The 13,761-nt window shown below is 41.9% G+C and overlaps 1 protein-coding gene across 1 annotated transcript in view; it reads right to left on the bottom strand.

The window, feature by feature from the left end:
* dgki (diacylglycerol kinase, iota) overlaps nt 1-13,761 on the bottom strand; it is a 197,505-nt gene that overhangs the window by 34,006 nt on the left and 149,738 nt on the right. The window contains exons 24-26 of the mRNA XM_060839555.1: nt 13,272-13,341; nt 11,213-11,253; nt 3,612-3,739 (exon numbers count right to left, since the gene is read on the bottom strand). Of these exons, the coding sequence (XP_060695538.1) occupies nt 3,612-3,739; nt 11,213-11,253; nt 13,272-13,341 (239 nt within the window). The remainder of the gene's footprint in view (nt 1-3,611; nt 3,740-11,212; nt 11,254-13,271; nt 13,342-13,761) is intronic.

Below are 13,761 nucleotides of genomic sequence, written 5' to 3'. Positions count from 1 at the left end.
TCAGTTCGCTCAACACCTGTCATCTTCACACACGAAGAATAACCAGTCAGCTAAGCTATTATAGAGTTGTTAGCACTCAAGACACAATACCCCAGCTTGATTCAGATTATATGTGAAAATACAAATCAGAAGTAAGCCATTCACTTTCTCAAACTGCTATGCCATTAATAAGATCATGGCTGATCTGATTATAATGTTAAATTCACATTTGCACTTACCCCTGATAACTTCTCTCACACTTTCTTAATAAGAATCTATCCACCTTTGCCTTTAAAATAATCAAGGACTTTGATTCCACTACCTTTTGAAATAGGTTTCCAAAGACCAATGACCCTCTGAGAGAAAAAGATTTGATTTAATCTCTCTTCAAATGAGTGATCTCCGATTTTTAAACATAAACTCCTAGTTATCGATCATCTTATAAGAGGAAATATCCTCTCCACATTTCCTGTATCAAATCCCCTCAGGATTCTATCTGTTTTAGTCATGTCACCTCTTCATCTTTTAAAGCCTGTATAACTTTTCCTCAAGATAACTTGCCTTTTCTACGTATTAGTTTGGTAACCTTCTCTAACCTGCTTCCAACGCATTTATAAATAAGGTGACTAGTAATGTACACAGTATACAGATGTGGTCTCACCTGAGCCTTGTATAACTGATGCATAGCCTCCCTACTTATGTATTCAGTTTCCTACTTTTCTTGTAGATATTGATATGATTATTTCTGGCTAGCTTTCACTCATTCCCTCCTTATTGAATTTTTATTTGTTCTTTGCTTTTTTTAATCTTATGCTCAAACTTGACCTCCTATTACTGCACGATTATAGCTTTATCTGGAAGGTTTGATACTATCTTCAAGCGTTCTAATTAACTATGGGTGATGCAAGACCAACTGTTCTAATCCTCCTAGAGTTTTTCTTTCCATTTTGAATTTATCTATTGTGTGTTTTCTGAAATATCCACTTACAAGTCTGCTACTCCATCTTCATTGGCCTATCTCCTAACCTGATTTGTCAGATCACTTCAGCTAGCTCTGCTTGCATGCATCAAAATTGCCTTCAGTTAAGTTTAAAATACTAATCTGAGACCCACTCTTTCTTCCCTCAAACTGATTGTAAAATTCAATTATATTATTATTGCTGAGATCTGGGAGTTTTGTTCACTACGAAATTATTAATTAATTAATCCATTTTGTTGTACAATTCAATTAGCATAGCCTATTTTCTAGATATCTCCAAAAAATGCTGTTCTAAGAAATTATCCCAAAAACATTCTATGAACATCTCATCCAAGCTACATCAGATTTTTCTAGTCTATATGTACTTTAAAATCCTTCATGATTATAACTGTATCTTTTAAACAGGCTCTCATTTTTATCTTTACACTCAATACTACCACATGGTTACTGGAGAGAGTGGAGGGGGGTGTGTGAAAAACACTCCTACAAGTGACTTCTTGCCTTTGTTATTACTCATCTCTCCACAAACTGCTTCTAAATCCTGATTTCATGAACTTAGGCCATCCCTCTATATTGTGCTAATGCCAGTATTAATAAACAGAGTTACCCCTCCATCTTTTCTTAGCTATGGATCATTCCTGAATGTCCAGTACCCTTTAACATTCAGGTCCCAATCTGTGTCATCCTACAGTCATGTCTCATGTAATCATTATCATATTCATAGTGACAGAGGATATTTGAGGGTTAGAGGAGGTTTTGAGCTACAAGGAGAGTCATAGAGATGTACAGCTCGTTTATGCTGACCAGATATCCTAGGTTAATCTAGTCCCATTTGCCAACACAAGAAAGAAACTTGAAAGGGTTCAGAAGAGATTTACAAGGTTGTTGTCAAGGTTGAGATATTGAGCAATATGGAGAGGCTGAATAGGCTGGTCACCACATTATCGGAAGGATGTGGAAGCTTCAGAAAGGTCCAGAGGAGATTTACTAGGATGTTGCCTGCTAAGGAGGGAAGGTCTTAAGAGGAATGGCAATGGGGCTTGAGGCTGTTTTCGTTAGAGAGGAGGTTAAGAGGTGACTTAATTGGGACATATAGGCTAATCAGAGGGTTAGGTAAGGTGGACAGTGAGAGCCTTTTTCCTTGGATGGTGTTGGCTAGCGCAAGGGGACACAGCTTTAAATTGAGGAGTGATAGATACATGTCAGAGGTAGCTTCTTTACTCAGAGAGTAGTAGAGGGGTGGAACTCCCTACTGTAACAGTAGTAGACTCACCAACTTTTAAGGGCATTTAAATGGTCATTGGATAAACATATGGGTGAAAATGGAATAGTGTAGGTTAGATGGGCTTCAGATTGGTTCCACAGGTCAGTGCAACATCGCAAGCCAAAGGGCTTGTACTATGTTCTACATTCTATACTGTCCCTTAACACTACCACATTCCTTGTTGATTCCCAGATTTGATTGGCTTCCTGTACCTTGGCACAATGGTCAGTTAACTCATGCCCCTTCAGCCTTCACTACTTCCAAAGCCAATCTCATCACTAAATTCCCTATTATCGACATCCTGCGGGATACCAATGACCAGAAACTGAATTGGACTAATCATATAAATACAGTGGCTAAAAAAAGGTCAGAGGCTACAAATTCAGGAACAATGTACCTCACTTCCTGTCTCCTCAAAGTATATGAATGATCAACAAGGCATCAGGAATCTGATGGAATACTCCCCACTTGCCTGAAAGCAGCTCCAATAGCTCAAGAAGCTTAATACTGTTCAGGACAAAGCATCTGCTTGGCTGGCACCACATTCACTGCCTTCAACCCTCATCCATTTCATCAATGACATAGCAGTGAAAGCAATGCATACGTAACTGCAGAAATTCACCAAGACTCCTTAGACAGCACCTTCTAAACCCACGGCCACTTCTAACAGATGGACAAGGGCAACAGATGCATAGGAATACCTATCTGCAAGTTCCCTCTAAGCCACTCACTATCCTGATCTGGAAATATATTGGCATTCCTTCAGTATTGCTGGGTCAAAATCTTAGAACTCCCTCCCTCAGGGCATTGTGGGTCTCCCTATGAGACATAGACTATAATGGTTCAAGAAGTTAGCTCACCACCACCTTCTCAAGGGAAACTGGGGATTGTTAATAAAGGATGAGGAATAAATGCTGGCCTAGGCTGTGATGCTTACATATTGTGAAAAAAATGAGAAAAGTCTCCCTCATTCCCCAGAGCTTCTGAGATCGCACAGATGGTTATTCATCAGCTGAACTAAACACTGTAGGAAGATCTAAGTTTCCACTCCTGGTCTGTTGAAGCTCAGTTAATACTGCCCAGTAGACAGGTGAATCCTATTTACTGACTGACCTTAATAAGCTTGGAGGTTATGAAGGTGAAAATTAGTCATGAATGTTGGAAAATATCTGCCAGGGTGTCAAGGTAGGGTTTAGTTGTGATTGCTTCCATGATCAAAGAGCCTCGAAAATGTATAGCCAAAAGCTGAAAGAAATGGCCAGATTGGAGAGATGCAGAGTGGCTCCCATAACACCACTGTCCATGAAAATGGATGGGTTGAACAAAATTGGGAGGAAGAAACGAATTATCGATTGAAGGTTGGTTCATGGGGCCGAGCAGAAAGCTTACCCTTGAGGTGGATCCACCACCAGGTCTGGCATTCCAGGGGCTGTTCCAGTTTTCTGTATGGCAACTATCTCTGGATCCAGAATAAAAAGTTCATCTTGAGCCACTTCTGTTACAAAGTGGAGATGCTCCTGAGGAAAAGTGGAAAACCATTCATATCTTAAAATTCTCTTAACTATTAACAATCAATTATTCATTAGGGATCTATTCTTTCTAGTATTCTTAATTATTAAGTCATTATTGACAATGATATCCTTAAAGCTCAGTTAATTATTGTTCATGATCGATAATTACATTCCATAATTAATTAATAACTACACTGCACTTCAGAACCACTAAAATGAATACAGGGCAACTCCCGTATCCACGGAATTGATTTCCGTGGTTTCAATTACCTATGTTTTTCTGCAGCTGGAACATATTACAGGGAATGTTCCAGAACCATGGACCAGAGGCTGCTGGGAAGGTACGTTTCCCATTTAATTGAATGGGTTCACTCCTATCTGTGGTTTCTGGCTTCCACGGTAGGTCCTGGAACATATCCCCCGTGAGTAAAGGGGGACTACAGTAGTTTGAATATACTCAGCCAGACTCCCGAATACTGACAATAGTTCAGGAAAACCTATGCCAGATCCCAATGCAGTTTCTGTTTCAACCACGGGAGATGAATTCAAAGCACAAACTACATTCCATGGCAATTGATTTTCCAGTAGTTTAATATGTGGCACTGTAGCCAGATGGCCCTTTCCCTACAACCCCAGGATAAATTAATCATCTATACAAATTCCACTAGTTTGCAACCTTCAAGGAGACTCCAAAAGTTATGGTAATCACTTTGCATGCTACTTTTTCAAAGTCAATTATTATACTATTTATTAATAAATTAAGAACATTTCTCACCAATTTAACTAATAAATGCATTTATTTGGTGATAAAAATAAATTTTACTTATTGAAAATCTACAGGTAGCAGAATGGCACTCTGATTGAAATGCTTACTTTTTGTCATAAACCTATTTTCAGCTATTGCAAAGACTTGATCAAGTAGCCACTCTCCTTATCAAGGAATTAGTTATCACATTTCGTTTTCAAAAAGATGATAATTTAAATAAATTGATCCCTGACAGAATTTGAGCATTATACGTGATACAATATAAATTGTTGTTCCCATTGAGTTTTGGTATTCCACGAAATCTGTCCAGGTGAGTGCAAGATAAGACCATAAGAAATGGTAGCAGCATTTGGCCTGTTGAGTCTGCTCCATCATCCAATCATGGCTAGTATGTTTCTCAGCTGAAAATGTGTTGCTGGTTAAAGCACAGCAGGTTAGGCAGCATCCAAGGAACAGGAAATTCGACGTTTCGGGCCAGAGCCTGATGAAGGGCTCTGGCCCGAAACGTCGAAGTTCCTGTTCCTTGGATGCTGCCTAACCTGCTGTGCTTTAACCAGCAACACATTTTCAGCTCTGATCTCCAGCATCTGCAGACCTCACTTTTTATTAGTATGTTTCTCAACCCCTTTCTTCTGCCTGTAACCCCGATTCTCTTACCAATCAAGAAACTCTCTCTGCCTTAATTATACTCAATGACTTGATCTCCACAGCCCTCTATGGCAATAAGTTCCACAGATTAATCCACTGATCTTAGTCTCTCCTACTAGTGAAAGCATCTTCTCCTTATCCACTATGTCCAGGCCTTCACTCTGTAACTTTTAATCAGATCCCAATCAATCCATCCTTCTAAACTCCATTGTGTACAAAACCACAGCACTCAACTGATCCTCATACAACAAGCCCTTCATCCCCAGGATCCCCAGTCTTGTAACTTCCTCTGGACCCCCTCCAATGCTAACACATCCTTCCTTTAATATATGGCCCAAAACTGCTCAAAATATTCCAAATAAGGTCTGACCGGTGCCTTATAGAGACTCAACAGTACGTCTCTGCTCTTATATTCTAGTCCTCTTCAAATGAATGCTAACCTTGCATTTGACTTCCTGACCACCAGTTGAACTTGCATGTTAATCTTAAGAGAGTTCTGAGCCAGGACTCCCAAGTCCTTTTGTGCTTTTGATTTCTAAAGTCCTTCCCTGTTTATAAAATAGCTTATGCCTGTTCTTCCTACCAAAGTGTATAACCTTAAAGCTTCCCACATTGTATTCCATCTGCCACTTATTTGCCCATTCTCCTAGCCTGTCCAAGTCCTCCTGCTGCTTCCCCACTTCCACAACACTTCCACGTATCTTTGTGTCATCTGTAAACTTAGCAACAATGCCCTCAGTTTCTTCGTCCAGATGCTGATGTAAATTGTTATGGTTGCGTCGCTAACCCCTGTGGAACTCCACTAGTTGGTGACTGCCATCTTGAAGAAGATTCCTTCTCTCTGCCTTCTGACAGTCAGCCAATCCTGTATCACACTAATATCTTGCTCTTAAATACCTTCTCTTATTTAGCAGCCTCCTGTGTAAAGTACATATTCAGATCCTCCATTATTTCTTTGTTGCTCATTATAATTTCTCCAACCTCATTTTCCAGCAGCACAACATCTCTCTTTTATCTTTTAGATATCCAAAAAAACTATGCCACTCATCTTTTATATTATGAGCTAGCTTAGTGTCACATTTCATCTTCACTCATATCCCACCCCCCTGACCCCAACCGTTCCCCAAACCACCACCATCACCATCACCCCTTGCATTTTTAATTAACCTCTAAAAGCTTCTCAATCCTCTGGCTCTCCATTCCACCAAATTGTATGCTTTTACCTTTGCTTTTATGTTATCCCTGACTTCCCGCATCAGCCACACTTACCTCATCCACCCCTTCATTTGTTTCTTCTTTCTTGGATGAATTTCTTCTGTGCTTCCTCTCCGCACCTATGCACACCCCCCCAAACCAAGATTTCTGGACGCATATGTTTCAGGTGGAACCTGTCCCATTGGGACAGTTCTTTCCCTAGTAATGATGTCAGTGTTTCTCCCACACCGATCTCCCAATCCTTGACACACGCATTTAACTCATTATTCTTGATGACCCTGTGCCAATTTGCTTGTGGCTCATGTAGTAATCCAGAGATTACCACCTTTTTGGTTCTGCTTTTAATGTAGATCCAGCTGCTCATATTTTCTCAGCAGAACCTCTTTCATCTTTCTACTTATATTGTTGGTACCTACATGGATCACAATTGAAAGATGGAATGCATCAACAGGATTTTTTTTCATCAATACTCGAGGTACTACCTGGCAGCAAATGGTGTTTGATCATATGTAAATGTGTTTAAGGAGTAACTCCAGAAGAAAGAGGCTGGATGACCAATTGCAACCAAATTCTAGGCTGTTGTTTTTACTCAGCCTATCTTGTTTTTTAAACTATAGTGTTTCATAATCGGCACTGTACAAATTCCAATAATATTAAATAAGTGGTTTAACCACCAACTGCATTTCAAATGCTTGATTTCAACCTTGACTGAGGTAGTATCATGGAGAAAGTGAGGACTGCAGCTGCTGGAGAGTCAGAATCGGAAAGTGTGGAGCTGGAAAAGCACAGCAAGTCAGGCAGCATCCGAGGAATAGGAAGGTCAACATTTCGGGCATAAACCCTTGATCAGGAATGTGGGGGAATGGAGAAAGGAGGTTGAGAGATAAATAGGAGGGTGGGGGTGGAGCTGGGGAGAAGGTAGCTGGGAAGGTGATAGGTGGATGCAAGCGGGGGTTGATGAGATCGGCCAGTGGGGAGGGTGAAGCGGATAGGTGGGAAGGAAGATGGACAGGTGGGACAGGTCAAGAGGGTGATGCTGAGTTGGACGATTGGATCTGGGATCAGGTGGGGGGAGGGGAGATACGGAAACTGGTGTTGAAGTTGACGTTGATGCCATGTGTTTGAAAGGTCACAAGGCAGAAGATGAGGCGTTCTTCCTCCAGTCGTCGGGTGGCTTGGATTTGGCAGTGGAGATGGCCCAGGATATGCATGTCCTTGGTGGAATGGGAGGGGAAGTTGATGTGGTTGGTCACAAGGTGGTGGGGTTGTTGGGTGCATGTGTCCCCGACATGTTCCCTGAAACACTCCGCAAGTTGGTGTTCTATCTCCCAGATACTGAGGAGACCACATCATAAGCAACAGACACAGTAGATGAGGTGGGCGGAGGTGTAGGAAAATCTCTATGAAAAGGTCCTTTGGGATCTTGGACGGAGGTGAGGGGGAGATGTGTGGGTGCAGATTTTACACCTATTACAGCGGCAAGGGAAGGTGCTGGGTGTGGAGGGTTGGGTTGGTGCAGGGCATGGACCTAACGAGGGAGTCATGGAGGGAATGGTCTCTGCGGAATACTGGCAGGGTGGTAGTGGAGTCTGATTGTAGGTTGTAGAAATGGTGAAGGATAATGCGCTATATTCGGATATTAGTGAGGTGGAAGGTGAGGACCAGGGGTGTTCTATCTTTGTTACGGTGAGGTTCAAGGGCAGAGGAGTGAGCAGTGAAGGAGATGCGCTGGAGGGCATTGTTGACCATGTGGGAGGGGAAATTGTCATTCTGGAAATAGGCAGCTATCTGGGATGTCCTGGAGTGGAATTGCTCCTCCTGGGAGCAGACATAGCGGAGGTTTCTTCTACATTAGGGAGACAGGATGCCAACTCGCAGAACATTTCAGAGAACATCGCTGGGACACACGCATCAAACACCACCACCGTCCCGTGGCCGACTACTTCAACTCCCTCTCCCACTCCACCAAGGACATGCAAGTCCTGGGCCTCCTGAACCACCAAATCCAAGCCACCCAACGACTGGAGGAAGAACGCCTCATTGTGCACCTTGGGACCCATCAACATCAACTTCACTAGTTTTCAAATCTCCCCTCCCTCTACCTCATCCCAGATCCAACCTTCCAATTTGGCACCACCCTCTTGACCTGTCCATCTACCTTCCCACCTATCTACTCTCCCTACCGACCTGTCTCAATCACCACCACCAACCCCCCAACCTGTATCTACCTACTGCCTTCCCAGCTACTTTGATCCTCTCCCCTGTCATGCCTGATGAAGGGCTAATGCCCAAAACGTCGACTCTCCTGCTCCTCGGATGCTGCATGATCTGCTTTTAGCATCATATTTTGAACTGGGGTAGTATGTTAAGCTTCTGAAGGAGATGGAGAGGAATTTATCAGAAGATAGATTTCCTTCTTAGGCTGAAGTTTTTTTCCTGTCACTTTTTCCCTCTGTCCTTTCCAAAGTATTCACATGACTACGCAGTAGATGATTAACAGGAGGCATTGGTGATTTGCAGGGAAGTCTCACCAATCTTTAAAGTTTGCATACTGATTTTAATACAACGTCTGGTTTATACCCCTGTAATGCAGATGCTAATTCAGCTCCAGTTAGATGGTAAAGTGATTGAAGTCTGATATGACATTCTACTGTGACATCAAGGAGCCCTAGGACAACTGGAGTTAATGAGGATCAGGAAAAAAAACCAAACTCTCTGCTGGTTGGAGTCATAGGTCAGTCATCTCAGTCACATAACATCTCTGGTACAGTTCCTTGGCATCACGTCCAAATGCCTTCAGCTGCTTCATCAATAGCCATCCCTCCATGGTCAGAAATAGCTCCATTGGGATCAAATCATGTGATATCCATTATTAATAAAAAAAACTTCACTGAAGAACTACTCAACGCTGGGTTTCCCAACATTAAAACATAGGAAGAACTTGAAACAAACCATATCACCTGGCAGTGCCTCATCCACCAAATATATTTTGAAACCAATCACATAAAGGCTGCTATGGAGAAATAACACAGCTGTTAGAAGAGTGGGTAGAAACCTGACTCAAAGACACTCCTTTCTAGGGGAAACTTTGTCTTGGCTAAGTCTCTCAAAAGCACACAGATAACAAAACCTGACAGATAGTAACTGAACATTACATGACCACACCTTCAACATGCCAACCAATATTCAGAGAGAAGGATAGCCCACATCCACAGATACAGTGGTCAGTTGCTGCCCTGCTCATTGAGTACCAGGTATAAATCGAACTTACCACTGTGAATAAGAACATAAGAACTAGGAGTAGGAGTAGGCCGTCCGGCCCTTCGAGCCTGCTCTGCTATTCAATAAGATCATGGCTGATCTTTTCATGGACTCAGCTCCATTTACTTGTGCTCTCACCGAATCCGTTAATTCCTTTATTTTTCAAAAGAAATCTACCTTAGCTTGAGAAGTATTTACTGAAGTAGCATCAACTACTTCCCTGGGCAAGGAATTTCAAAGATTAACAACCCTTTCGGTGAAGAAGTTCCTTCTCAATTCAGTTCTAAATCTGCTCCCTCGAATCTTGAGGCTATGCCCTCTTGTCCTAGCTTCACCTGCCAGTGGAAACATCCTATCTACTTCTATTTTATCAAATTTACATGCTTCTATGAGATCCCCCCTCATTCTTCTGAATGTCAATGAATACAATCCCAAACTACACAGTCTCTCCTCAAAGCCAACACCCTCCACTCCAGAATCAACCTAGTGAACCTCCTCTGCATCCCTCCAGTACATCCTTTCTCAAGTAAGGAGACCAAAACTGCCACAGTACTCCAGGTGTGTCTTCACCAGCACCCTGTACAGCTGCAACACAACCTTTCTGCTTTTAAACTCAACCCCTTTCAGCAATGAAGAACAAAATTCCATTTGCCTTCCTAATTACTTGTTGTACCTGCAGATCAACCTTCTGTGATTCATACACAAGGGCATCCAGGTCCCTCTGCATAGTAACATACTGCAACTTCTTACCATTCATGTAATAATCTTTTTTATTATTACTCTTACCAAAATGTATGACTTCACATTTATTAACATTGTATTCCATCTGCCAGAGACCCAGGTTCAATTGCCACCTCAGGCGACTGACTGTGTGGAGTTTGCACGTTCTCCCCGTGTCTGCGTGGGTTTCCTCCGGGTGCTCCGGTTTCCTCCCACAGTCCAAAGATTAGATTAGATTAGATTAGATTGTCCGTAGTGTTAGGTAAGGGGTAAATGTAGGGGTATGGGTGGGTTGCGCTTCGGCGGGTCGGTGTGGACTTGTTGGGCCGAAGGGCCTGTTTCCACACTGTAAGTAATCTAATCTAAATGAAAATGATGAAATATCCTTCACCCTGGCACCGGGCAGAAAACACACTATGCGGGACTCCCAATCCAGCTTGCAAAGGATACTATCTAACCTCTTAATTACAAGAATCCTCTATAACCACCACTTGGGTTTTTGATTCCTCCCTCTTGAATGGCCTTCTGTACCATGGTGCCATGGTCAGCTGGCTCATTCTCCCAGCAGTCCTCTTCCTCATCCACACAGGGAGCAAGAATCTCATACCTGTTGGATGCAAGCCATCTCCCACCCCTGCAATTTCCTGACTTGTCTCCCTAGTAATCTTACTCCCCCTCTCACAAAATATCATTATCATATCACACCCTGAATTACTCTCCTCCACTTACCCACCTGCTTGGCCACTCATTACAAAGTGATTTATTTAACTTTATGGCATGATCCAGATAACTCAGAGTGATATGATTGCATGAATCATACTAAAAAGCAAGTGGCAATAACATGGGTGCTGCCAGCTCACGTCTCATACCTGAGCTCTGTCAATACGGTAGAAGCGGTCCAGAGAAGTTGCTGCAGAGATAGAAAGAGGTGAAAACAAATGTGAAGCCCAGCCTCAAAGACTGAAGTCACAGTTTGAGAAATATAATGAAGCTTAAAGTTAAGAGTACCGACAGAATCACAGGTAAGACTTACAAAGACAGAAACCAGAGGCCGGAATCAGAGGTGGGAACCAGAAAAAAGCGACAGTAGAAAAAAAAACTAGTAAAGAAACATTTTAGAAATAAACTAAAAGACACAAAGTGTCCTTCCTTTAAATTTACTGCGCTTTTAAAATTATTTTGGCAGGATATATTCTCTTGAATACAAAGAGAGAAGTGGAAGGAATGATGGGGTGAAATTGTGATGTCCAGCATTACAGTATGGATTCAACAAAGTCTCAGCTGGACGGTTGTTTCCCTATTTTAGTTTTACACTTTCACAATATCATGTGACACCTATGGAAAAATTGAAGAGGCATTTCATATAAACATGTTATAGATTTTGAAGATTTAAGTGCGCAGGAAAGCTGGTATCATGAAAAGACATCATGAAGGACTGAATCCAGCCTTCTCCGCACTGCCTGAGCACCAGAAATAGAAGTTCCTTGTCCAAAAGCCAACCTGGATTCATCCCAAACCCCCCCTATCACTCACCCCATAGTTGGATTAACCGTCCAAAACAATCAGAACCCCGTCTCTATATCCTGGTTTTTATAGTTTTTTTAAAAATTCATTCACGAGACGTGGGCTTTAATGGTCAGGCCAGTAATTATTGCCCACTTCTAATTGCTGCACAGACTTGTTAAGGATTAAGCATATTGCTATTGACTGAGAGTCATATGTGGGCCAGAACAGGGAAGGACAGAAGTTTCCTTCCCTAAAGGATATTAATGAACCAGATGAGTTTTCCGATTTTCCTGACTACTCAGGAACAATCTAGGAAGGTTAAACTTCAAGCATCCGGAACACAACAAAAAAGTTTACAATTCTAAGTCAGAGTTGCACCCTTTGGACAGTTCTGACCCAGTTACTCAGGAACAGTTAGAGGAATCAGAACCTGCTCACCACTGACCCAAATCTGCACCAACCACACTTGCCTGACCTCACCCCAGGTGACAATGGTTTCTTGGTCATCGTTAGACTCAATTTCAGATTTTTTTTAATATATTGAATTTAAATTCCTCCATCTTCCAAAGGAGGATTCAAACCCACATCCCCATAGCTGGGTCTCAGGATTAATAATCCAGCAAAAATACCACTAGGCCTTCCCCTTGTTTCCCAAACTAATACAGCAAATAGCAACCCAGCCCCATTCATGTATCAGACCTCAAACTGACAGGTGAAGACAAATTTGTATCAAGTCTCATGGTGTGCTTGGTCTTCCAAATCTGTGGCTATGCAGGTCACTAGATGATTTTCTCTGCATTAACATTCAAAGCACATTGGTACATTAGCTGTACGACAGATAATCTCTGTGGGCATGCCCTGATATGGAATCAGATCAGAGTCTGAAAGGTGCATTAGCATTTGGGCCCGAGTCTGTTTGGGATAATGTTTGTGGAAGGCAATGTTGTTCAAGGACACATTAATAGTAGTCACTGGGGTGGACCCAGCGCTCAAGGATGAGTATTATCTGAATAGCTCGGCGAAGCAATTGTATGGGCTGTATTAGTGTTCCAAGCAGATTAATATGGAGGATTACATTAAGCCTTGGAATATATTAATTGTGGGTACATCAGTGGAGGAAGCTACTCAAGTAAAAAAAAATGTAGGCAGTCATTATACTCAGCTCCAAATGGTACTGTTGACTGTTTTTCACGATTAAGGAATAGAGAAGAAAAATATTGATAATGCAAACCTCAATAATGGCATGAATGGAAAACATGGCACCCTACTAATGGTGTGCTCCTCATTAATGGATTGCTAATGATAATGAATGAAGAACAATTGATCCTTTTGATGGTGCAAGTCTTACTCACAGGTGTGAGAAGAACAAGAACGAAGGCTGAGGGATAACATTGCTATTGCAGTTCATCTGTGGCTACTCACAGTCGAGGAAGCACCATTTGGAAGAAAGATTCTGCGAAGACAACATCCGGCGTTGGGAAGAGTCGCTGTCCTGAAAATAAAGAAAAACTCAATGTCTGAAAAATTGAAGACAAACAACAAAGAAATTGTGTCCACTTTGAGTCTGTTGTAGGTCCCATGATATTGGAGGCTCCGCTGGCAACCTTAGCATTGTTAACAGGGATTGACACCTTTGCTATATCTCACTCTGTGATAGTGCAAACAGGGAAGGACTGTAACAATATACTTCCAAATGATCAGGAGCAGATATTTTGTCTGTCATCCTCTCTGAAGAATGACAAAATGAACTGCTTATAAGACTAATTGATATGAATCATTAAATCACCTTAATAATAGTTACAATTGATCCAATTAATTTTAGAAAACAAAGAGCAAGATAAATGAATATTGGGAAGATTGCACTGAAAGGAGTGCCACAGCTTGGGCCTCATTTAATTACAATCTGTATTAA

The sequence above is a fragment of the Hemiscyllium ocellatum genome, chromosome 19 (genome assembly GCF_020745735.1).
Source record: "Hemiscyllium ocellatum isolate sHemOce1 chromosome 19, sHemOce1.pat.X.cur, whole genome shotgun sequence".
Lineage (NCBI taxonomy): Eukaryota > Metazoa > Chordata > Chondrichthyes > Orectolobiformes > Hemiscylliidae > Hemiscyllium > Hemiscyllium ocellatum.
Note: the sequence above shows the minus strand (reverse complement) of the source record. Positions and strands in the feature narration are given on the sequence as shown.